At 45.9% G+C, this 26,250-nt stretch overlaps 1 protein-coding gene across 1 annotated transcript in view; it reads right to left on the bottom strand.

Moving 5' to 3' along the window:
- Positions 1–26,250, bottom strand: part of TUBGCP4 (tubulin gamma complex associated protein 4) — an 86,955-nt gene that overhangs the window by 14,649 nt on the left and 46,056 nt on the right. Inside the window, exons 9-14 of the mRNA XM_040414083.1 lie at positions 24,621–24,745; positions 18,147–18,197; positions 14,471–14,576; positions 13,426–13,533; positions 12,626–12,764; positions 520–697 (exon numbers count right to left, since the gene is read on the bottom strand). Of these exons, the coding sequence (XP_040270017.1) occupies positions 520–697; positions 12,626–12,764; positions 13,426–13,533; positions 14,471–14,576; positions 18,147–18,197; positions 24,621–24,745 (707 nt within the window). The remainder of the gene's footprint in view (positions 1–519; positions 698–12,625; positions 12,765–13,425; positions 13,534–14,470; positions 14,577–18,146; positions 18,198–24,620; positions 24,746–26,250) is intronic.

The raw sequence follows: 26,250 nt of genomic DNA, 5'->3' as shown, positions 1-26,250 counted from the left end.
TCATAATGTAAGGAGGTTTATGGATACCTCTAGCATAAAAAGCCAAAGTGACAATAACATGTTACTAAATACACTTAAAAGGGACTGTCCGCTTTTGTTATACTGATGTCCTACCCTAAGGATAGGTCATCAATATCAGATTGGTGGGAGTCCGATTCCCAGAAGTCCCACTGATCAGCTGTTTGAAGAGACCGCAGCGCTAGTATGCTCACCCTCAACATTGCAGCAGCGAGCAGGTGTGATTGCAACTAAGACATCCCCATTTACTTCAACGTCCGATTCACTTGAATCGGAAGAAGCCATCCCATTTGAGTAAATGGGGACGACGGAGTTGTAATTACACTGCTCGCCGCTGTAATGTCGACGGTGAGCATACTAGTGCTGTGGTCTCTTCAAACAGCTGATCGGCGGGGGTGCTGGAAATTGGGCCCCCGCCAATCTGATATTGATGACATATCTTGAGCATAAGTCATCAATATTACAAAGGTGGACAACCCGTTTTTTTTCATTATTTCTCACCTGCAAGTAATATTGAAGATTGTCCACTAGAAATGCCATGTGATTCCGCAGTCGACACTTAATTGCATCTGTTCTATTATATTCCAAATGTTTTCTTTGCATCTGTAGAGCCCAACAGTGCTGAAGTTCTGACTGCACACGCCGGACACTAAGTAAGTACTTGAAAACTACATTGTACCTAGCAAGGGACAGGTTGTAAACCACAGATCAGAGTAAGCCATTTGCAAGTCAAAAGGATCAAAACTAAAAGTAGAGCATTAGAAATTGCATTCCATTTGGAACTTTGTACGGAATTTATCAATTTTGTTTTTGAGAGAACTGTGGTAATGTAAAGTTACAATAGGTTGTGTTCACATCTCATTTATTTCCCCGGTTCTGGAACAACAAAAATAATGTGCCAAATTTGGCACATAGCTGACCCAAACAGACCCCACTGATTTTAATGGCTAACGTTCGGGAGTCCAGACTTTTTCTCTCGTACTTTAAACAGAATCTGTGACAGAATAAAGCCTCCAATGCAGATGTGAACTTACCCTAAGTTCACAACATTCTATTCTAGGACATATAAGTCTATCTACTGTCTAGGGATCGACCGATTATCGGTTTGGCCGATATTATCGGCCGATATTGAGGATTTTGAACGTTATCGGTATCGGCATCTATTTTGCCGATATTCCGATAACGTATTGGGAACACAGAACGCGCTGCTCTCAGCGCTCTCTGTGTTCCCTCCGCAGCACAGGGGAGAAGGAAGCAGTGTCTCCCTCCCCTGTGCTGCTGCTGCCGCCAATGAGAGGAGAGAACATAAGAGGAGGGGAGGGGCTGTGGCCACTGTGCCACCAATGAAGATAAGCCTTTCATTCATTCATATACAGGAGGCGGGAGCTGGCTGTAGAATCACATAGCCGGCTCCCGACCTCTATGAGCTGTAGCTGCGGTCTGCGGTAGTTAACTCCTCAGGTGCTGCGGATCGCAGCTACCGCTCATAGAGGTCGGGAGCCGGCTATGTGATTCTGCAGCCAGCTCCCGCCCCCTGTATATGAATGATTGAGAGACTTATCTTCATTGGTGGCGCAGTGCGCCCCCCACCCCCACCCCCATCCCAGTATTAAAAACATTGGTGGCGCAGTGCGCCCCCCCCCACATTACTCATTGGTGGCGCAGTGCGCCCCCCCCCCCCCATTACTCATTGGTGGCAGTGGCCACAGGATCCCCTCTCCCCTGCTCCTCCGATCGGAGCCCCAGCAGTGTAATCCTGGGGCTCCGATCGGTTACCATGGCAGCCAGGACGCTATTGAAGCCCTGGCTGCCATGGTAAGCTCCATGCTGCTGTGTGCACAAAGCACAGAGCAGCAGGGACAGTGTGAGCTCCTATTCACCCTGATAGAGATCTATCAGGGGGAATAGGACAAGGGTTCTAGTCCCTAAGGGGGCTAAAAGTTAGTAAAAAAAAAAAAAAATATTAAGTATAAATGAAAAAGATTTAAAAAAAAATAAAAAATACACATTAACAATAAACAAAAAAAATACACATTAACAATAAACATATACATTTTCAGCAGATTTGTGTAAGATCTGTGAATGAAAATTCCCAGAATATCGGTATAAATTATCGGCTATCGGCCTGAAAGTTCACAAATTATCGGTATCGGCCCTAAAAAATCAATATCGGTCGATCCCTAAAGTCTGGGATTACAAGGGGCCATGATGAAATGATTTCTGGTATTTATAATTTAATATACATAACCGACAAAAAACATTTCCACAATTACTGTTATATATCATAGTATAAAGTTGAATCAAGCGATGACATTGGGTATATTGCCGCTTAACTAACCCACTGAATCTTCTCAACAAATCTGTAGTAAACATATATACACCCATTCACCCACGTAAATCACATTCATTCAGATGCATACACCTCTCCATAAAACCAATAGACCATCAGGTTACCCAGCAGTGATGTCAGTTTCTAACATGTCCATATCTTTGCAAATTTGTATGACCATTTCCTATTTATATACAATATCTTATAGTGGAATACACTTATTAACTAGTTGGATCCAGTGCCCCAGAGCAGGAACATCAGTCGATGTTGTCTGTAGGAGTACATCTGTGTAAGAGGCTTACGATGGTCAGAAGTTTCCATAAGTTCATAACTCCATAACTAGTTTGAAGATTTATGGGGGTCATTTATCAAACTGGTGTAAAGTATAACTGGCCCAAAGCAACCAATCAGATTCCACCTTTTATTTTGTACAGCTCCTTTGGAAAATGAAAGGAGGACTCTGATTGGTTGCTATGGGCAACTAAGCCAGTTCTACTTTACACCAGTTTGAGAAATGACCCCATTAATGTACCACACTCGGCCTTAAATGGATTGCATCATCTCATACATATCTGATAGATGAGGGTCCCATCTCTGAGATCTGCAACTATCTTTAGAACAGAGCTCGCAAAGTGAAGGAGGGTGCACCTTGCATGCGCTTCCCATTCATTTCAATGGGACTTCCGAAAATAGCTGAGTGCGCTCCTCGCACTCAGCTAGTCAGGGGCCTTGATTGCACAGTGTGCCCTCCTTCACTATGCGAGCTCTGTTCTAAAGATTGGTGCGATTCCCAGAGGTGGGACCCTGCCCTATAAGATATTGGGGGCATATCCTAGCAATAGTATAAGTGATGGGAGGCATGTATATCCCACCCAGATACCTCAGCTGGGTGAGATAACTGAAATCCAGAAAGCTGCAGTGGTTTCAGCAAAGTGTAGTTTGCCGAGACAGTTTTGTCTAGATGTTGTTCTGGGCTGGATTCCATGTGGACTGAGGTATAGGTTTGGTAGTTGGATCTGCCAGTCCACACCCTTCCACTACATGTATTGTCTTTTGCCGGAGGTGATAGCAGGTGAGGACTGCTGCTGTAATCAAGGAGGGATAAGACAACCCTCTGTGTATGACTTCGAAGGAGAAAGGCTGAGGAAGCCTGAGAGAGAGAGAGGTGAAGCTCTGTGTGGTCTCAGCCAGGAGGGCTGAGGGGCCACGAGGCTTTGTAAATCCTGAAGTTTCGGGGGCCCAGCGACGCCTACGGAAAGAGGGTCGCACAGTCAGAGTCAGGAGGAGTTCTGGACATCTCCCCCCAGGGTGCTGGTGTGGTCACAGCCTGGAGGCTGCTGGACCGTATATGGCTGAGGAAGCTGGATCTAATCCTGTGTGTGAACGGCGCTCTATAGGTGAGGTAGAGACAACACGTGTATTAGGTAGATCCCAGACAAGCAGGTGTTTATTTTCGATGTTTGTGTGTGATGGTGCTGAAGTGCCAAAAAAAAGCACCTTTTGGACTTGAACCCCGTTGTCAGAGAAGTCTGTGATTTCGACCCCCTGAAAGAGAGCGATCCTTTACACCTCCCATTGAATGAGATAATACAACCCTTCGACATTTAAGGACATGTCGAAGTTGAAGATAACGGAAGAAGGCATGTTGTGTAATCTGACAGAACTTTTGAATATAAAAGAATCCATTATATTAGAATATATATATATATATATATATATCTATCTATATATATCCTTTTATGTTTTGATATCTATGCTGAATGTCAGCCATTTTGTCCGGGTTTGCAAAAGAAGACATAAGGTGAATTTAAGCCTCTTGAACCAAATTCTTAATTCTAGTTAGGTATCTCCGTCAGACTGTTTGCAGATGCATATCTCTTAAGAGAAGGGAGCTTAAAAGGTATTATCCGAGCCTTGGTCAAAACAAATGGATTTTTGTACTCACCGTAAAATCCTTTTCTCATAGGATGCATTGGGGGGACACAGTACCATGGGTATAGGGCTGCAGCTAACGATTATTTGAATAATCGATTAGTTGTCGATAATTTCATCGATTAATCGGGAAAAAAAACACCAAAATGACAAAAAAAGGGGTTTATATGATTTTACTTAAAAAATCATGTTCAAAGGCCATATTAAAACAAATTGTGGATGGCACTGTTATGGGGGGGAACTGTGAATGGCACTGTTATGGGGGGGAACTGTGAATGGCACTGTTATGGGGGGGATCTGTGGATGGCACTGTTATGGGGGGGATCTGTGGATGGCACTGTTATGGGGGGGATCTGTGGATGGCACTGTTATGGGGGGGATCTGTGGATGGCACTGGTATGGGGGGGATCTGTGGATGGCACTGGTATGGGGGGGATCTGTGGATGGCACTGTTATGGGGGGGGAACTGTGGATGGGATCGTTATGGGGGGGGGAACTGTGGATGGCACTGTTATGGGGGGGGGAACTGTGGATGGCACTGTTATGGGGGGGGATCTGTGGATGGCACTGTTATGGGGGGGGATCTGTGGATGGCACTGTTATGGGGGGGATCTGTGGATGGCACTGTTATGGGGGGGATCTGTGGATGGCACTGTTATGGGGGGGATCTGTGGATGGCACTGTTATGGGGGGATCTGTGGATGGCACTGTTATGGGGGGATCTGTGGATGGCACTGTTATGGGGGGATCTGTGGATGGCACTGTTATGGGGGGATCTGTGGATGGCACTGTTATGGGGGGATCTGTGGATGGCACTGTTATGGGGGATCTGTGGATGGCACTGTTATGGGGGGATCTGTGGATGGCACTGTTATGGGGGATCTGCGGATGGCACTATTATGGGGGGATCTGTGGATGGCACTGTTATGGGGGGATCTGTGGATGGCACTGTTATGGGGCGGATCTGTGGATGGCACTGTTATGGGGGATCTGTGGATGGCACTGTTATGGGGGATCTGTGGATGGCACTGTTATGGGGGGGATCTGTGGATGGCACTGTTATGGGGGGATCTGTGGATGGCACTGTTATGGGGGGGATCTATGGATGGCACTGTTATGGGGGGGATCTATGGATGGCTCTGTTATGGAGGGGATCTGTGGATAGCACTTTTATGGGAGGGGGATCTGTGCACTGTTATGGGGAGGGGGATCTGTGGATGGCACTGTTATGGGGAGGGGGATCTGTGGATGGCACTGTTATGGGAGGGGGATCTTTGCACTGTTATAGGGAGGGGGATCTGTGGATGACACTGATATGTGGGTATCTATAGATGACACTATATAGCATCTTATGCTATATGTGTCATCCACAAATCTCCCCCATAACAGTGTCATTCACAGATCCCCCCTCCCCATAACAGTGCACAGATCCCCCTACCCATAACAGCGCTCAGATACCCCTCCACATTGCAGTGGCATCCACAGATCCCCCTCCCCATAACAGCCCCGGCCCCGCTGCTCACAGCAGACTATTCTGGCAGTAACTTTTACTCAGCCCATCTTTATTACATTACAATGAAGCTCCGGTGACAGGCAGAGCGGGCGGCAGCGTAACGTCACTCACTCACGTGATGCGCCTGCTCCGCCCACTTTATGAATGAAGCAGGCGGAGCAGGAGCATAACGTGAGTAAGTGACGTAACGCCGCCGCCCGCTCTGCCTGTTACTGGAGCTTCATTGTAAGGTAAAATAAAGATGCGCTGATTTAAAGTAAACCGCCCGCCCGCATAGCAACGAATCGGCAATTATTCGATAACTGGATTCGTCGACAACGAATCCCGTTATCGAATATTATCGATAGTCGATTAATCGTTGCAGCCCTACATAGGTATATGCCCAGCTGCCACTAGAAAAAAAAAAAAAGTGTTGGCTCCATCCATCTGGACTATACTCACTGCACCTGCTGGAGCTAACCAGTTGGTCAAAAAAGCAATAGGATCAACAAACCGAAAAAAAATAAGAAGCCAACATGTCCTAAACCAGAGATAGGACGAGAACAAAAACCCAGGGAAAAACCCGGAAGTCTAAAAACAAATAACCAGAGAGGGCGGGATCTGTGTCCCCCAATGCATCCTACGAGAAAAGGATTTTACGGCGAGTACAAAAATCCATTTTTCTCGTGAATGGCATTGGGGGACATAGCAGGGAGGGAAGAAACAGCCTTGCAAGTCATCTAACACACAGCTGCTTGCAGAACCTTGCGACACATGCTGGCATTGGCAGAGGCCAAGGAATGGATCTGATAGAACTTCGAAAAGGTATGAAGCGAAGTCTAGGTGGCGGCCTTGCAGACCTGGGAGGCAGAAGCCTGATGTCGAACCGCCCAAGAGGCCCCGACCGCCCTAGTGGAGTGAGCGGTCAACCGAAAGGGGGGAACCCGACCCTTTGCAACATAGGGCTCCTTGACAGCCAACCAAATCCAACGGGAGACGGTGGCCTTGGAAGCTTGCAGACCCTTACGAGGTCCGTGAGGAACAACAGAGAGGGAGTCGGAACACCTGAAAGACTCCATTAACTGAAGGTACAGATAGAGCGCCCGAACAAGATCCAGACGATGAAAGGATCTCTCCCTGAGATGAGCGGGATTAGGACAGAAAGATGGAAAGACAATCTCCTCATTGATATGGAATGAGGACACCACCTTGGGGAGAAAGGAGGGAACCGGACGGAGGACCACTTTGTCCTGGTGGAACACAAGGTAGGGAGATTTGCAAGAAAGCGCAGCAAGCTCAGAGACTCTGCGGATAGAGGTAATCGCCACAAGGAAGGCGACCTTAAATGAAGCGAAGGAAAGAGAGACATCCTTCAGTGGCTCGAAAGGAGAGGACAGAAGAGCATCAAGGACATGGTTCAAGTCCCATGGTCCCACAGGGGAACGAAAGGGGGGAGCACGGTGAGCGACCCCCTGGAGAAAGGTCTTCACCTGAGGACGGGAAGCCAGAGTTCTCTGGTAAAGAAGGGACAGGGCCGAAATCTGACCTTTAAGAGAGGCCAGTCGAAGACCCTTGTCAAAACCAGCCAGGGTGAAACTGGCCAGAGTCACACCAGGAAAAATACGCTCGCCAAGTACGGTGGTAAATCCTGGCCGATTGGGGTTTGCGGGCGTGAAGCATAGTCTGAATGACAGACTCCAAGTAACCGCGGAACCTCAGGACAGCGGCCTCAGCGGCCACGCCGTTAACCGCAGTTGAGGTAAATTCGGGTGGAATAGCGGACCTTGGGAAAGGAGGTTGGGATGCAGAGGAAACTGCCATGGGACATCAGCGAGCAGAAACACGAGGTCTGCGTACCACGCCCGAGCCACCAGGATCGACGGGACCCGAGCCTCCTTGAGGCGTTTGAGTACCCGGGGAAGAAGCGGAAAAGGAGGGAAGAGGTAAAGGAGGCTGAACTGAGACCAAGGAAGAACCAGAGCATCCACCGCCAGAGCCTGAGCCTGAAGGTCCCGGGACCTGGCGACGTAAGCCGGAATCTTGTGGTTCAGACGAGAAGCGAACAGGTCCACGTCTGGGGTTCCCCACCGGTGACACAGGTGCAGAAACACCTCCGGATGGAGGGACCACTCACCCGGGTCGAGGCGATTGCGACTGAGAAAGTCCGCCCGCCAATTGTCGACAATGGGGATGTAAACCGTGGATAGAGCGGGAACGTGTTCTTCCGCCCACCGCAGGATTCGTAAGGCTTTCCTGAGGACAGTCCCGCTTCTGGTGCCCCCCTGGTGATTCAAGTAAGCCACGGCCATGGAATTGTCCGACTGGATCCGGATTGGGAGACCATCTAGCAGGGGAGTCCAGCGGCAGAGGGCAAGGAAGATGGCCCTGAGCTCCAGGACATTGATCGACAGTGAAGACTCCTCCGCTGACCACTGCCCCTCAGGCTGGCATCGGTGGTGATCACCTGCCAACCTGGCAGAAGGAAAGACCTGCCTAGGGAGACCGTGCGAGGTAGGAGCCACCAACGCAAGTCTCGGCGGACCTCTGGGGGAAGGCGGATCGAGGCCTGACGGAGACTTGTCCCACATGGAGAGGAGGGACCTCTGGAAGAGTCTGGTGTGCAATTGGGCATAGGGGATCGCCTCGAAGGAGGCCACCATGCAGCCCAGAACACGCATGCACGTCCTGATGGGAAGAGGGGACTGGTCGCAGAGGCGAGCCACCCCCGAATGGAGAGACGCCACCTTGACCTGGAGAAGAAAGACTCGCCTGAGACGAGTGTCGAAGATCATGCCCAGGAAAGTCATACTCTGGCTGGGGACTAGGGAGGACTTGGGAAGATTCACCAGCCACCCGAACTGGGACAGAACCGAAAGGGTAATGTGGAGGCCAGAAGGTCGTCCAAGTAGGGAATCACCGCAACTCCCCTGGTACGCAGAAGGGCGATGAGGGGAGCCAATACCTTGGTAAAGACCCTCGGGGCAGAAGCCAGACCGAAGGGCAGGGCCACGAACTGAAAATTCAAAGAACCCACCGCAAAGCGAAGGAATCTCTGGTGGGAAGGGGCGATGGGGACATGGAGATAGGAGTCCTGTATGTCGATGGACGACAGAAACTAGCTCTCTTCTAGGGAGGCGATCACCGACCGGAGAGACTCCATGCGAAAGTGGCTGACCCGGACGAACAGGTTAAGGGCCTTCAAATCCAGGAGCGATCCGTCTGTCTTGGGGACCGTGAAGAGGTTAGAGTAAAACCCCTGGAAACGTTCCGAGCTCGGAACTGGGACGATGACCCCCAGAGAATGAAGTGAATGAATGGCCTTAAAAAAATTGGCCGCCCTTGCGGGGGATCTGGGTGAAGACGACTGGAAAAAACGACCCGAAGGGAGATAGGAAAATTCTATTTTGTAACCAGAGGAAACGACCTCCAGAACCAAAGCGTCGTCCACGTGTGCCCGCCATACTTCTTGAAAGGCGAGAAAGCACCCCCCCACCTGGGAGGGGGCAGTTAGGCAGAGGTTGTCTTTGCGGGCTGTGGCTTAGAAGGCTTCGGTCTAGCGTGCCAGGAGGGCTTGGCCTTGAAGGAGGGCCTAGGATACTTTTTGTCAGAGCGGGAGGAGTCGTCCCGAAAGGAACGAAAATGCCGCGATCGCGAAGCCGACCCGGGAAGGCGGCGAGGCCGATTTTGGGGAAGAAGAGAACTTTTACACCCCGTGGCCTCGGAAATAAGTTCCTCCAAGGGCTTCCCAAAGAGTCTACCGCCTAGAAAGGGAAGAGAAATGAGAGCCTTCTTGGAAGCCCAGGTACAGAGTCAGACCGTGCGGCGGATGGCCACAGAGTTAGCAGTCGGCCGATAAGTGATGGCCGAGGAGAGAAAAAAGGGGGTCCGGAACAAGGTAGGAGCCAAGCGGCAGGCTAGGGAAAACTGCGGCCTAGGACGGGAAAAAGCCGGGACCTAGATTAAAGACCAGGCCGGGAGAGCAGACAGGAGAGAGAATAGTCCCTTGACTGCCATAATACAAGGGAGGCAGGAAGGACCTGTCTGCCCCAAGAGAGGTGCCGAAAAAAGGGGGACAAGGGCGACCTGACCTGATAGAAGGACCATCCTTCCCTCCCTATACTGGGAGAACTGGGGACCCACTAGTTATGGGAATGTTGGGGTACTTAACCTCAGACGTCTTCAGGCGCAGCAGGGTCGCCCCATCGGCAGACTTAACAGGAGAAACTGGGAATGCCGGCATCCACTGCAGATGCAGTTCTGGGGACTGGGCGACCGGCTAGGTACAAAGTACGTGCCCGCACGGGGTGCAACTATGGTGGAAGTCCACTATGGAGCCCCAGCCTGCGGAACACTGCGGAGAAAGAACAGAGGAAAAAAATAAAATAAGAAATAAACAGCAGGACCTGCAAAAAAGAGCTGGTCATCTCTGCCTCCTACTGACACTAGATGGGTGGAGCCAACACTTTTATTTCTAGTGTCAGCTTGGCATTATACCCATGGTGCTCTGTCCCCCAATGCCATTCACGAGAAAAAGGGGTAATAAAGTGGTGTTTGCAGACCCCACAGAAAAATATATATATGGACTTAACTATAAGGGATCCAAGGGTTAATAATGATTTTGAAAAGAAGAATCAAATATAATATTAGATATGGAGTTATAGAAGATTGTGTGTAGAAATAAGATGGAAATATAATTATAGGAAAAGTATAATCGAGTTTACCTAGGTTGTAGCAAAAAGTGAGGTCAATATGGGTTATAGGTTTCTATGGTCTTTAGTAAAAGACTGATGAGTGAATGGCTCTAAAAATCGTCTCTTGAGGTGTAGACACATAGGTTTAACACATATCATAAAAGTCTTTATGCCTTTACAGAGACATATCATAAAATGCTGTCTGTAGTTACACAGATAGGTAACCAAATAGAAATGTACTATAATTTAGTATTCATTGTAATGTTTATATTAATCCTCATATGAATGGATTTTGAGTTTTTGTATATGTTCTAAAATTGGGTGTTTTATATAACTAGAAGTTCGATAAAGGGATATTCATTTAGTGTTAGAATTGAGGTGGAAATTCCAATGTAGTTTCAGAGTGCTGTGTTAGAGACTGGTGTGAAGTTAATTATCAGTTTCTCAGAAGATCTCTGGAAAGGGGATTTTAAATACAGATGTCCATAAGCAACCAATGTCTTCATCAAGACAAAGGGCAAAGTATCACCTGAATCCTGTTTTATCACAATGAATAGGAAATGTGTTTAGTAATGTCTAGGAGTTGTGTACCTACAAATCCTTGAGAATAGAGGTCTAATCCTGGATACACCTTTATATTTACATTCTATTGTTCTAGAAGTTTTGTCTAAAATCCCAGTTAAAGATTACCCCTTCTTCAAATTAAAAAGGAAAATATAGAAAATAGCTATAATTGTCAAAACTTTTTTACATAGAGCCCTAGTGCCATCTAGTGGTAGAGTAAAAATTAAGACATGTATTACGAAATAGTTGTGGGCATTAACATTTGTGATGTCACTAGTTAATGGTCAAACCAGACCAATCCCAATTTTTGAATGGGATAAAAAGGTGGCATGAGCTGACAGAGGGGAGGCCATCTGATTCCATCTGATACACCTACCTGAGGAAATCATCAGAACCATTTGATGAACTAGGACCACCTATCTAGTCATCCAGGGGGATCCACCCTTTCCTTGAGAACACCATCCCATTCCTCAATCTTTTCAAGGAGGACACAACCGTCCAGGGACAAATAGCACCAGACCATTCTATAGTACTGAATCTTAAACTGATTTCTGCTAGCCGATACACTGGTATAGTAAAAAGTTTCCAATATTTTATAGGAGAATGAAAATAATATATTTTTATATATATATATATATATATATATATATATATTTTTTTTTTTTTTTTTTTTTCAATTAACCATATTTTGGGTGTAGACTAAGGAATTGTAAGGAATATATGTATATCCTATAGGTTATTTTGGCTTTCTTAAAAGGTTGCATATCATTAATTAATTTTCATAATTTTATTGTCACCGATTTTATATTTGATTAATTTGCACTGTATTATTATTTTAATAAATATATATTTTGATTTACCACTGCCTTCTTTTTGTCGTCAAACTTAGCGCAGATGACAAGCTCTTATTGGCTTGGTCTTTATGATAAGTTAGAATCTCCTCCCTTACAGATTCTAATTTATTTACATAAAGAATATAGACTGCTAATTAGAGCAGTATAAATATTCTGACACATCCCATATCTGCTCCTTATTTCATTAAATAAAAAGAGCACTTAATTGTTAGAAAATAAATATGCTAGAAACGTTACACCCATTTTACGCCAAAGGACTGCACAGTGTAAGAACTGTAAAGGATGCAGGTGAGGGTTAGACCAAAAAGGGGGTTCTTTGACAATTTGCCCTTTTTATGTAAACAATTAGCTACTTTCCACACTTGGGCCCCAGTACTCAGTGCAGATAAAAGGGGTTTATAACCACACAGTAGGTTTGTGAGACTCTCAAAGATCCCGTAAGAGCTGCTGTCAATGCAGTCACTACATTGATCATGTCAATGTCTATCCACCAATATGCATATACGTACCAACGGAGAGTCTAGGAAGTAGAAATGCATACCGGGGGCTGCCATCCCTCCCTGCTGTTTCAGGGTCCTGTAAGTTAGCTAGACTACTGTAATTTGGGGCGATTGGTTTTGCCAATAAAATGACCTTACAATACTCTTTTCACTGAATGATTATTCATGAAACATATATAAAAATGTGGGCCAATAAATCATTTTGAATAAGTTTTACTTGCAAAGTAAGACCCAGAACCACTCACTTTTCTAACACAGCTGGAGTGAAGAGAATGTGTAATGGCCACTGCACCTTATAGGACAGTCCAAGAGCTGCCCAGCCAGAAGTAGGAGCCTCCCTTGGAGATGCATCACGTGAAGGACCTTCACGAGGCTGAGACAGGTCTGTAGATACAAACAAATGGGAAAAACACATCACTGGAAAATTTGTACTTAGGATAGGAACATTTTTCATATTATGTTCTGATATGAACATATTCACACATGTGACACAACCTCTAAAGTTCTACATCTGCAGGTAAACTGGGCTTCCATTGTGTCTTCAGTCATTGGGAGAAATTATGAGGGAAATCTGGGTCTGGGTTGCTGTAATTTGCTACAAATTTCTCAAAATCTAAAGCTGGCATAAATCTGCTAGACTAGCCACACCAATTTCCCAAACTGAACTAAGTGGTGTAAAAAATGCAAAATGTTGTACATTTTTTGAGTAAAAAACTATTAAGAGGCACGCACCTCTTGGTAAATTTAGTACATTGTCCATGCAGCACAATATGAAATTTATGCCAGCTATGAACTGGCTCAAAACTTTTCTATAAAATGCCAACAATTTTTGGCAGAAATTATTAAAAAAAATCTCCCTGGCCCTTAAAGTGTAAAAAGTTGGAAATTGTCACACACAAATGACATGCTGCAAACTTGCAACATTTTTATGCCATAAAACGGACACAAAGCCTCCCACTATCTGTACCAACATAAGACAAATATCCACTGGTGATGAAAAGAATACCAGATAATGACTGTCTAAAAAGAATACACCGCTGCATACCTTTCTGCTCCTTTCCATGGTAATCAATGGTTAAATGGAGCAAGGGGAGAATGTTGTCATCATCGAGTAAAACCTTATGCGCTGAGAGCTGGAAGGCTACGTTAACATCTGGAGAAGAAGAAAAAAGCAATTGTAATGGATATTGTACATAGATAAGCTCTGTTATGTGATCTACGAGTCCAAGGTACTGTATACAATGAAAGAACACAGAACCATTATTTGTCCGCTTATGTCTGTGTGGCACCAAAGATATATGGAGAACAATATATGTAAATTAGATGAGTAGTTTCAAAATTAGCTTTACATTAGGACATGTATACGGTGGCTCCCCATACAGGGTTAAATCCACAGGTCCCCTTATGAGGACAGCCATGTCAATCAGTAGGTCTACTCCAATCATTGTTGCCACAGCACTAAAATGCCACCCTCAAATTGTTTGAGAAAGAATATAGATGTGGGGATCAGCACCTCTGTGACATGTATAGTGGACACCCCTAGGTAGTTGGCAGTGGAACACACCAGTGCCAAATACCACAGTGCAGCACCATATTACACCCAACAGTGCCAACCACTATGCACAACACATAATACCCCCTAGCAGCACCAAATACCTTTCCACCCCACCCTGACTGATAAGAGGATTATGCCCCTCCCACCTTTGCAAAAGCATTTATTCCCTTCTACCCCTCCCCTGGCAGGGCAGTACCACTGTCCCCCCACTGGCAGCCATACTTTCCCCATTCCAAACAAATCCTGGACTGGCAGGGGCAAAGGTGGAAGGAGTGTTTCAGTAGAGCTCTTTGGGCTCCTCTCTTGCCTTCCTAGTTTTTAGTGTAGGAGACCCAGTATGCAGGACCTCTAAATAGTCACATCTCAATGATGTCACCACATGTATTTTACCCCTTCTAGACTCGGAAACTGCACTGATAAATGCAGGGCCAGCAGTGTCAGTGCAATTTCTGCTTTGGAGTTCCTGTTTTGTACAAATACAGTACCTGGGAGGACCCCGGCCCATACCAGGCAATGAGTGGCGCCTCACACTCACCGTGTTCTGTGACGGCTGTAGGCGGTGTTTTCAGCATGTGCTGGGCTATATCTATGAAAGCCTGAAACAATTCACCTCTTCCTAGCAGGTAGAAATCTTTTATAATCTGGAAAAACAAAGCGATATCTTTTTGTAACTAGAAACAGAATAAAAAGCAACATTAAATACCAAGCTATCCACAATACACTGGTCATAATAAAGGTTACCACACGGTCAGCTGTGGAATATGTCCCATGCATTAGTGATCGCACCCATTTTATTTCATGAACATTCAGCTCCAGTAGAGTGCAAGTGGTCTCACTGTCTAAATCAGGGATGCTCAACCTGCGGCCCTCCAGCTGTTGTGAAACTACAACTCCCATCATGCCCGGCTGTAGGATGATAGCTGTAGTCTGTCCGGGCATACTGAGAGTTGTAGTTTTGCAACATCTGGAGGGCCGCAGGTTGGGCATCCCTGTTTGTCCAGTGATCTAGATTAAGTTAGCTGCCTGTGATCCATTAACCCTTTGCCTCTGCAGATTTTTGGGCACCATGTTGAATTTGAAGAGACGAGATACTCCAACAGTGAAAACTTCCAAAAAGTAACCCCATTTTGGAAACTACACCCCTCAAGGAATTTATTGAGGGGTGCAGTGAGCGATATGCCTCAACAAGTGTTTCAAAGAATCTAGAAACACTTGACTGTGAAAATGAAACATTACATTTTCAATGTTGCTTTAGTACCAGATGTTTCGATTTCACAAGGGTTAACAGGAGAAAATGCCCCCCACAATTTTTTCCTGAATAAGGCAGCATTCAGAAGGGAAGGAGCTGTGCCTGGATTTTCTAACATGGAATTTGCTGTAATCTTTTTAAGGGCCATAACTTTTCTGTTTTTGTGACTGAGCTATGTAGGGGCTTGTTTTTTGCGGGACAAGATGTAGTTTTTATTGGTGCCATTTTGGGATACATATGCCTTTGTGATAGCTTTGTATACAATTTTTTGGGAGGTGAGGTGTGAAAAAAATTGCAATTCGGTCAGTGTTTTTTTTTTATTTTTGTTTATGGGGTTCTCCATGTGGTGTATAGGATAAAATAACTTAGTTCTCTGGGTCGATATGATTATGGCGATACCAAATTTATATCGTTTTTTTTAATGTTTTACTACTTTTGCTAAGTAATAAATAATACATTTTATTAAACTTGAGTTATATTTTGCATCGCCATATACCAACATCCATAACATTTTTATTTTTTCAGCAATGTAACTGTGTGAGGGATTGTTTTTTGAGGGAAAAACTGTAGCATTTATTGGTACCATTTTGGGGTACATATGATGTTTTGATTGCTTTTTATACCATTTTGTGGAAGGTAAGGTGTGCAAAAATTGCAATTCTGTCAGTGTTTTATTCTGTTCTCCATGATATATATATATATATATATATATATATATCGGGCAGCACTATCAGTAGCAAAAAGAAAGGAGTGCCAGCAGTTTAGAAGTATCCAGACATCAAAGAATAAATAAAAAGACCGCGGCACTTCCATATGGTGTAAAAAGGTGTAGTCCTTTATTCACCCATGCAATGTTTCAGTCCACTTACTAGGACTTGCTTACTGGGCTTGAGAACGGTCCCAGTAAGTGGACTCTAACGTTGCGTGGGTGAATAAAGGACTACAAATTTTTTCACCATATACACACACACACACACACACACAGTACAGACCAAAAGTTTGGACACACGTTCCCATTCAAAGAGTTTTCTTTATTTTCATGACTATGAAGGCATCAAAACTATGAATTAACACATGTGGAATTATATACATAACAAACAAGTGTGAAACAACTGAAAATATGTCATATTCTAGGTTCTTCAAAGTAGCCACCTTTTGCTTTGATTACGGCTTTGCACACTCTTGATGAGCTTCAAGAGGTAGTCCCCTGAAATGGTCTTCCAACAGTCTTGAAGGAGTTCCCAGAGATGCTTAGCACTTGTTGGCCCTTTTGCCTTCACTCTGCGGTCCAGCTCACCCCAAACCATCTCGATTGGGTTCAGGTCCGGTGACTGTGGAGGCCAGGTCATCTGGCGCAGCACCCCATCACTCTCCTTCATGGTCAAATAGCCCTTACTTTCAAAGTTTTCCCAATTTTTCGGCTGACTGACTGACCTTAATTTCTTAAAAGTAATGATGGCCACTCGTTTTTCTTTACTTAGCTGCTTTTTTCTTGCCATAATACAAATTCTAACAGTCTATTCAGTAGGACTCTCAGCTGTGTATCCACCTGACTTCTCCTCAACGCCACTGATGGTCCCAACCCCATTTATAAGGCAAGAAATCCTACTTATTAAACCTGACAGGGCACACCTGTGAAGTGAAAACCATTTCAGGGAACTACCTCTTGAAGCTCATCAAGAGAATGCCAAGAGTGTGCAAAGCAGTAATCCAAGCAAAAGGTGGCTACTTTGAAGAACCTAGGATATGACATATTTTCAGTTGTTTCACACTTGTTTGTTATGTATATAATTCCACATGTGTTAATTCATAGTTTTGATGCCTTCGGTGTGAATCTACAATTTTAATAGTCATGAAAATAAAGAAAACTCTTTGAATGAGAAGGTGTGTCCAAACTTTTGGTCTGTACTGTGTGTGTATATATATATATATATATATATATACACACACACACATACACGCGCACACACACACACTTTTGCAGCATAAAATCACTTTTTTTAAAATAAAAAATAAGTTATATTTTACATCATCATATACTAACATCCTAAACGTTTTTATTTTTTCTCCAACGTAGCTGTGTGAGGGCATGATGGGGGCATAAGGGCACAGGCTCTGATCTCCAGAGTGGTATTCACAGCCTGAAACCGGCATGTTCAAACTGCCTATGCTCCAATTGGTTTGTCTGGTCACAAATAGATTGCTTTTACACATATGTTTTAGCTGGCAATTTTCCTCACTTTTGCATTTTTAGTGGCATTTTTGCTATACAAATGCCAGCTCCAGATGGGGGCTGAAGGTCTATGAGAAATATGAAAGACAGGACACACAACTGCTTCTTTTTTTTTTTTTTTGCCACTTCTGGTTTTGTTCATTAAATGGGTTATCTCACGTCAGCAAATGACAATCATGTAGAAAAAGTTACGACAAGGCACTTACTAAGGTATTGCAATTGTCCATATTGTCTCCTTTGCTGGCCAGATACATTTTTCCATCATATTATACATTGCTTGTATCTAGGGGTTATGACCACCGCTGCAGCGCAGATTTGAGGCGGCCGGGAAAGGAGCTGCTGCGTATGCATGCCTATGTGTGCTCCCAGCCACCAGAGAGGCCGGTGCTTTTTCCTATAGTGTGCAAGCATGATCACCACTCTGCTGAAGTGAGACAACCCCCTTCAGTGGAGTTTTTTGTCTTTCTGCCTTCTTTTAAAAAATGCAGCTTTCTGGAGCTCTTGGCATTTTTTTCATGCATTTTCATATCACATTCTATATAGGGAAAATGCCATGAAAGTGACACTAGTGGTAAGAAACAATATCAGTGACAATTAAAGAAGTCCAGTGCTCCACAAAAGTTTGGCTCTCTTTCAGGACTGCTTAGATACTTGCTAAGTTTGGAAAGTCTGAGTCTGAATGAGAACCAGAGATTGGTAGGCTGTAAAAACACAATTGTCAGCCCTTACCTTTAACTGCCCTATCAAATCAGATTCTTCCACCATGAGATTCCACAAGTGCTGAAAGGAAGAGAACACAACACTTCAAGAAAAATACAGACAATATTTAGGCTTCCCTGAAAGTCACTTGTAGTGCTGAAGGTATGAAGAGCAAAGATGCTCATCTATGTATACCTATTGTTACCGGGCAAGCAGAAATATGCATTATGAGGTTCTGCAGCAGCACTGTATAATACATACTGATAGAAGATAATAGGATTTTTTGTGCTTACCTGTAATAATCCTTTTCTCACCGAGTTCATTGGGGGACACAGAACACCATGGGTTTAGCTGCTGCCACTAGGAGGCAACACTAAGCAAAAAAAGTGTTAGCTCCCCCTCTCAGCTATACCCCTCCTGCAGACACTGAGCTAAACAGTTTGTACAAAAGCAGTAGGAGCAGCCAAGGGAAGCCAACAGAAAACAAAAAGGAAGAAAACCGGAGATGGGTCATCATCAAGAACCAGAAGGGCTCATCTAGGAGAAGCAGCAATGTACATACAGGGTGGGAGCTGTGTCCCCCAATGAACTCAGCGAGAAAAGGATTTTACAGGCAAGCATAAAAAATACTATTTTCTCGCTCGTATCTTTGGGGACACAGAAGACCATGGAACGTTAAAGAGCAATACTATGGGGAGGGAACTAGGACAGAACGAACCAAAGGCCGGTCATAAGGCCCCGCACAGAAATGCGGGGGAAAGACACACCAGGAACCCTGAAAAGGGACAGAAAGACCCATTCCCCAGAAGGCCAGCCAGAAAACGGCTGAATACACAGAGGCTCCGGCTGGGTAGAAGAAAGAACAGCTCAGGGAATATAAGTCACAGCTTAGGAGACTTTAGAAGAAGTGGAGAGCACACAGAATATCTACAAGATGGACAAGAATGAAGACAAGTCAGTCACCAGAAGCAACGGAGCGATTGTGGAAGATACAGGAGAGAAATACGTAGCCTGGATCCAGAGGACTGCTAAGGAGTGATGCCCAAGGATTAAAACCCCAGGGGGAAAAAAAAAAAAAACACTCAGTGGAATACTGATTGGAAGAAGACTAATTGAAAATGGCGTCTGGATTTTAAGGGCCAAAGAACTGCAGATGTGACAAAACTTGCCCCCCATGGGGGAAGAAATAGGGATGCCCGAAGGCAAATGCCCCACACACCATACCAGACTGCCAGAAGAGAAGAACACTCCAGCGGAACCACGTCGAACAAGTCAGGGCTAGAGAACCTGGAAGTCAGGCATGAGAATGGCCAACAAGAAAAAATTCTTGAAGGAAGTGAAGAAACCCAGAGGGAACAAGGCAGTGGTACCAACCCAAAACTGCCAAAAAAATTGGGGAGTAACATGATAGGGAAAGAGTGTCCTCCGGGATCAAAAACGTCCCCTTCAGACCTACGGCCAAGGGGGTTTCTTCATAAGAATGTTCCCCCAGGAAAACGCCAATGTGGTATTAATATAATACTTAGAAGAGGGGGAGTAGAAGGGAGGGGCTGTGGCCACTGCGCCACCAATGAATATAGTTAATATGCCTGAATACAAACATAGCCTGCCATATCCCATACCTGGCCTCTATTACTGCGCGCCGTGATCCGCCGCAATTAATCCGCGCAGTAATAGAGGCCGGGTATGGGATATGGCCGGCACATGCAGGCTACGTTTGTATTCAGGCATATTAACTATATTCATTGGTGGCGTAGTGGCCACAGTCCCTCCCCTCCTCCTCCGTTCTCATTGGTGGTCAGCGGCAGCCGCACACAGTGGGGAGGGAGGGACTCCCTCCTTCTCCACTGTGCCGGCTCAGGAGAACATGGTGCGTGCCGAGTACGGCGCATGCCATGTTCTACCGCGATATAAACGAAACCTCTATCGTTGGCCAAATTTATATAGTTTGATCGCCCACCCATAGCCAGCGCTATAGAAATCGGTAGGTTATACCAGGTACAGAAAACGTACTAATGCCCAGCAGTAGTGAGCAAACCCCTCAGCCGCAGCGTGTCATGGCAGAACATAAGCAAAGTGCCCCCCTGTGGCAGAAGAAAATGTAGACACGATCACAACTAGAAATAACGAGAAGGCACCATGCCTAGAAGGAGGAGTGCTGTGTACATACCGCCGGAATGCCAGAGCTGATACTCCACATGGAGGAAGGGGATGTGGAGAAAACCATAAATGTAGCGTCCGCCGCCCATGCGTCATGTAAGCTGCAGTTGAAGGATCAACGCAAAAAGTCCCCCTGGGAAGGGTTCACGCAGTAGTAGCCATGGAACCGGAGTAGCCAGAATATCTATGGTCAGCGCAAAGACTGCCTCATAGGGGGGAGGCGATAGCAACAACTATGGCCTCTAGGGTCAGAGGAGAGACTCCACCTGAAAATGAGGACAACAGCAATAGCCACTAATAATTGGTGCTAGCGCAACACTCCACCTGAGAAGGAAGAGCAGACGTTCCACCTACGGAAGGAGTGAAAAGATGTACAGGGTCCACTGGTAGTGCAAGCACTACTGGTTGTGCAACTACTCAGTCAATGGGGGAGGGTAATGCTACAGGATCTCTAACACGCAATTGTGGTTCAGCTAATCCCCCAATAGAAGGGGGGAAGCAGGACAGATGATATCCAGTATAAGAGTAATTACTCTGCCTGCGGAGGGTTAAATGCAACAGGACGTATGGTATCCGGTGGAAGTGCAATACTCCGCCTAAGGAAGGAGGGTAATGCGACAGTCTGTCCAAGATCCAATGATAATGCTACAGGATCTACAGTATGCGACTACGGTGCAAGTAAACCACCTATATAAGTGGAAAAACTGACAAGACAGATGATATCCAGCATTAGTGCAATCACTCCGCCTGCGTAGGGAGCAATGCAACAGGACGTATAGTATCCGGTGGAAGTGCAATTACGCCGTCTAAGGAATAAGGGTAATGCGACAGGATCCAGTGGTAGTGAAATTACTCTATAGAAGGAGGGTAATGCTACAGAATGTACAGTACCCAGAGTAAGTGCAAATACTCCCACTACGGAGGGAGGGTAATGGTACAGGCCGTACAGAAGCCAGTGGGGGTGCAATTACTCCTCCTACAGAAAGAGGGTAATGGCACGGTCTGTACAGTATCCAGTGGTAGTGCTATTACGCTGCCTATGGAAGGAGGATAATGCAATGGGCTGTACAGTATCTGGTGGTAGAGCAAGTACACCGCCTAGGAATGAGGGTAGCGCTACAGGCTGTACGGCATCCAGTGCAAGGGCAATTACTCTGCCTATGGAAGGAGGGTAATGCTACAGGCTGTACGGCATCCAGTGCAAGGGCAATTACTCTGCCTATGGAAGGAAGGTAATGCTACAGGCTTTCCGGTATCCAGTGCAAGGACAATTACTCCGCCTATGGAAGGAGGGTAATGCTACAGGCTGTACGGCATCCAGTGCAAGGACAATTAGTCCGCCTATGGAAGGAGGGTAATGCGACAGGCTGTAAGGTATCCAGTGCAAGGGCAATTACTCTGCCTATGCTACAGGCTGTACAGCAGCCAGTGGTAGTGCAAGTCCTCAGCTTATGGAAGGAGGGAAATGCTACAGGCTGTACGGCATCCAGTGCAAGGGCAACTACTCCGCCTAGGAAGGAGGGAAATGCTATAGAATGTACAGGGTCCAGTGATGAGCGCACATATTCCGCCTAAGAAGGGAAGGGAATGTGACAGAACTCACGGAATGCAGTGGTAGTGTAACTACTCCGCCTATAGAAGGAGGGAAGCTACAGGGAGTGCGGTATCAAGCGGTAGTGCCAGGATTCCACTTACGCTATAGGACGTATGTATCCAGCGGTAGGGTAAAGAAATTCTGCCTACAGAATGGCGTGGGAAACTAGGTTCAGAAGGACCAGATAGCTCCAAGGGTTAATAATAAATAGTTTTATTTTTATTTTTTTTACATACAGCTCAATTCTAACAAAACAGAGCTAGGGGAACTGAACCCACATCTGTCTGTACTAATGACCAGCACTGTAAGCCTCGGCAGAGAGCCCAGTAAGCACTTTCCTCAGCACAGTAGTACTGAGGCAAGGAAGGGGTTAGCAGAAGGCAGGGGCGGAGCTTATTGGGCAGCTGGTGGGGCGAAGGCATAAGCGCGAAATTTTCACGCTCTGAAAATACAGATCCCGCCCCCAAAACACGCTGGGAGATGCGGCCTAGTGGGTACAGGTGGGGCCGATCGGAAGAACTTGGTTGGGGGCGGGGCGGCGAGGTAAGGAGGGAGTGGAGTGCACTGGGAAACTGCGATGTAAGGAGGGGAGTGGAGTGCGTACCGATGCCCCGAGTAGAAAAGCGGCAGCCGCACAAGGAGACATGCGACCGCCGGGACTGGCTCGCAGGGTTTGGATGGGGCCGGGTACAGGGGCCAAGGGAGAACACAGGAGAAGGGGGGCTCAGGCACAAGGTGGGCCAGCAGGGGAGGTAGGTAATATACTTACCCAGATGGTTTCTGCCCACTGTGATTCCAGAAGTGTCACCTTCCTCAGTGTGCTGCCCCTTGGGGAGGGCAGCTACACCGGTAACAGGGGAGATTTCCAGAAGTAGTAGCCAAGGTGACACTGTAACTGGCGGGTAACAGCGAATTTGAAATCCACTGTTCCTCCTTGTCTTCCAGAGGTGGGGAACAAGCAGCAGGCTTGAGGACCCGCTGGTCTCCCCCCTCAAGTGTAGGAAAAAACAGGTGGTGAGAGCCCACCTGCAGCCCGAACCTGAAAAATAAAACAAAAAGGAAAAAACTTTGGCAGACCTGCAGAAAAAATGTCTGCCTCCTACAGACACTAAGCTAAAACTGATTAGCTCAGTGTCTGCAGGAAGGGTACAGCTGAGAGGAGGAGCTAACACTTTTTTTGCTTAGTGTCGCCTGCTAGTGGCAGCAGCTACACCCATGGTCTTCTGTGTCCCCCAATGATACGAGCGAGAAAATCTTTAGTCACGGATATAAAGCTTCTTGTTGCAAAATAGGTTCTGGACAATCTGGGTTTTGTAATGTATTAGACTCTGTCCACATCTCTAGTAGTAGCTGGTCATTCTTGATGGGAAAATTTGAACTGCATGCAGCGCTATTTTTCCCAACAAAATGACAGACCCCATTACACATCAATGGGGTTTGCAGGGTGCTGCTGATGTCTGAAGTGCGTCTGCTAAAAGCTACAATAAAGATGTGAACAGGGAGTCTGTCACGTAAATTTCACTAATGTAACTACCAGCAATGGCCATCAGAACCTTGTAGAAGCATTATAACCACACTTTTATGTCATCTGGGTGTTTATTCCATTCCAGGAAAAGCACTTTTCTTCCTATGAAAAATAGCCCCCAAGTGCCTAGCTGGGTGGGCTTTCCTTTTAAAAGCACGGTTATAAATTAGGGATGAGTTATGGTCCGTAATATACATTCCTTCTTGACGTTTCCTTACCACTGTACTCCTCTAGTAACTATTTAAGCAGCCAGTCAGTAGCCATTCATATGTACCTACCTCTTCCTGTGCCAGAGGTCAGCAAAGGTGGTGGAACTTCCTGCAGGTGTGAGCTATGATCATCTCTGTCCTGTGCTGGATTTTATGAATCGGTGCACATAACCACCATATAGAACAGTGATGGCGAACCTATGGCACGGGTGCCAGAGGCGGCACTCAGAGCCCTCTCTGTGGGCACCCGAACCCTGAAAAAAGTCTATGGTGTACCAATATGCCTTAGACTTTTCCTGCCATTCATCAGCGCAGGGCGCACTATGAACATCGTAGGCAGCAAACTGAATGTAGGCAGGCTGTTATAGCTAAATGATAAAGTACATTGAAGATATACTGTATTGGACTGTGGTATTCAGGGTAAATTGCCATGTCGGCACTTTGCGATAAATAAGTGGGTTTTGGGTTGCAGTTTGGGCACTCTGTCTCTAAAAGGTTCCCCATCACTGATATAGAATATAGTCCTGCTTTACACATTCATGAACTAATCATGCACAGGTTTAATCATCTCTCTCAATCCCTAATTCTAAGCAAACTAAATCTCTCAGGGTCCATTCACACGTCCGTAGTGTATGGCGGATCCGCAATACACCCGACCGGCACCCCCATAGAACTGCCTATTCTTGTGCGCAATTGCGGTCAAGAATAGGACATGTTCTATTTTTTTCCTGAGCCGCGGACCGGAAGTTCGGGGCCGCGGTTCGGAAATGCGGATGCGGAGAGCACACTGTGTGCTGTCCGCATCCATTCCTGCTCCATAGAGAATGAATGGGTCCACACCCGGTCCAGATAATTGCGGAATGGGTGCGGACACATTCTACGGATGTGTGAATGGTCCCTGAAACGTATACTATTGATTTTTAATCATGTTCTTAGCACAGGGATCCAACACGTAACATGTATCTACACTGTGAAGACATTTTGCCACTGGAGAGAATCAGAAAAAGTCTTCTTACCTCTGCTACAGTGCTTCTGATCCTGTCAAGAACTGACTCAAAATCCACCAGGCTAAACAAAGGTTGCTGCTTCAACCGATGCAATTCTGCAGCAAATCTATCTTCCTGGTTTTTCAATATAGAACCTGCTCAAGAAACAAATGGTGAAGACAGTGAGAATCTAAAGCCCAATTCCTTTAATAACTAGGACATTGTAATATTACTACGGAATTGTTATATGGGTGTCCCATGCAGGGATCTCAAGTCTCCCGGACGTTCAGGGAGTCTCTTGCTATTAGATAGCGGCTCCCTGACACCCGCATGTGAAAGAATATATCCCGGAAAGGTTTACTGATAGCAGAGCAGAGAGATAAGAGAAGTGACAGGACACAGAATTTAGATTACAGGTTGAATTAACCCTTTAGGGTCAAATAGGCTTCTCAAGGAGATCTATATGTTAAAGGCATCCCTTCTTCTGTCTCATTCAGTAGCTATATAACTATTGAGAGAGATGCATTTTTTTGAAAATACATTTACACATTTAACCCTCCATTTTAATTATATTAATTTACACACAGGGTTTTAAAGAATAAACTTCCTGACTCCGACCAAGAGCCGACTCAGCGAGTCAGCAAGTGAATCGAAGCATCCGTGCATGCGCAATACGCAACCTAAGCTTCGGCTCACTTGCTTCTTGTCAGCTCAGCGAATGAACCGAAGATTCGATTCATGAATCGGTTCATTTGAAAGATCCGAACTTCCCATCTCTAGTTTACTCGCAGTAAACCTTTCCGGCAACCTGTAGCAGTGTCCCCTTCTCGGCGCGTGCGCACAGTGCAAGAAGAAGCCGATGCCAGCAGTCCGCAACGGCGCATCAGGCTGAGCCTGTGTGCACGCGCGGGATCTCAAAGCGGGAGGAGGGGGAGGGAGGGAGAGAGGGAGAGGCGGCACTGAGGAGTAGAAGGCGGCGCTGGGCACGAACAGCGATGCGTGCGGCCGGGCACCATGCATCCACAGACCTCCCCTGCTTGGGCACCTTAATTAAATGATTGACAGGTTAGTAAAACCTGTTTTTCCGCAGAATAAAGCCACAAATAGCTTTTATAAGGCCACCTTAAAAATCTGAATGCTACCCTGGACATGAGCAGATGTTTAGCTCACAGGGCTTATAGGTGGTGACAGAATCCCTTTAATCATATACATAAATATGATAATTTGGGGCAGGGTAATGAGCCCAGTCCTCCACACCATAGAGCAAAGTGTGCAGATACTGCATATGTTTGGAAAATGTCATAAAAAGTTTGTGAAAGAAAAAAAATAAAAATAAAAATCCCTGAAATGAGTTTTTGCAGGTTGGGATGTCTGCCCATGTTTGGGGTCAGGTTTACCACACAGCATAGAAGGGCCTGGCGTTTGGTTCTCCCTCCATTGCTTTTACATAACCCTTGGGCCTATTGTCACCTCTTGCTTGCTAATGATGCGGTTTCTCTGCAGAGGAGTCTGGTACAGGTTCTCACCAACCAGAAGAGTGGAAAAGCCATGGCCGGGCAGAGAGTCTGACTGTTATTAACATGCCAAATGAAATCAAGTAAATGTCAAGTGACCATAAATTAGCTTCTGTGATTTTAATGCTGTCAAAATCCGCCACGTA

This window comes from Bufo bufo, chromosome 1, assembly GCF_905171765.1.
Source record: "Bufo bufo chromosome 1, aBufBuf1.1, whole genome shotgun sequence".
NCBI classification, from domain to species: domain Eukaryota; kingdom Metazoa; phylum Chordata; class Amphibia; order Anura; family Bufonidae; genus Bufo; species Bufo bufo.
The sequence above is the reverse complement of the archived record's forward strand: the minus strand, read 5'-3'. Positions and strand labels throughout refer to the sequence as shown.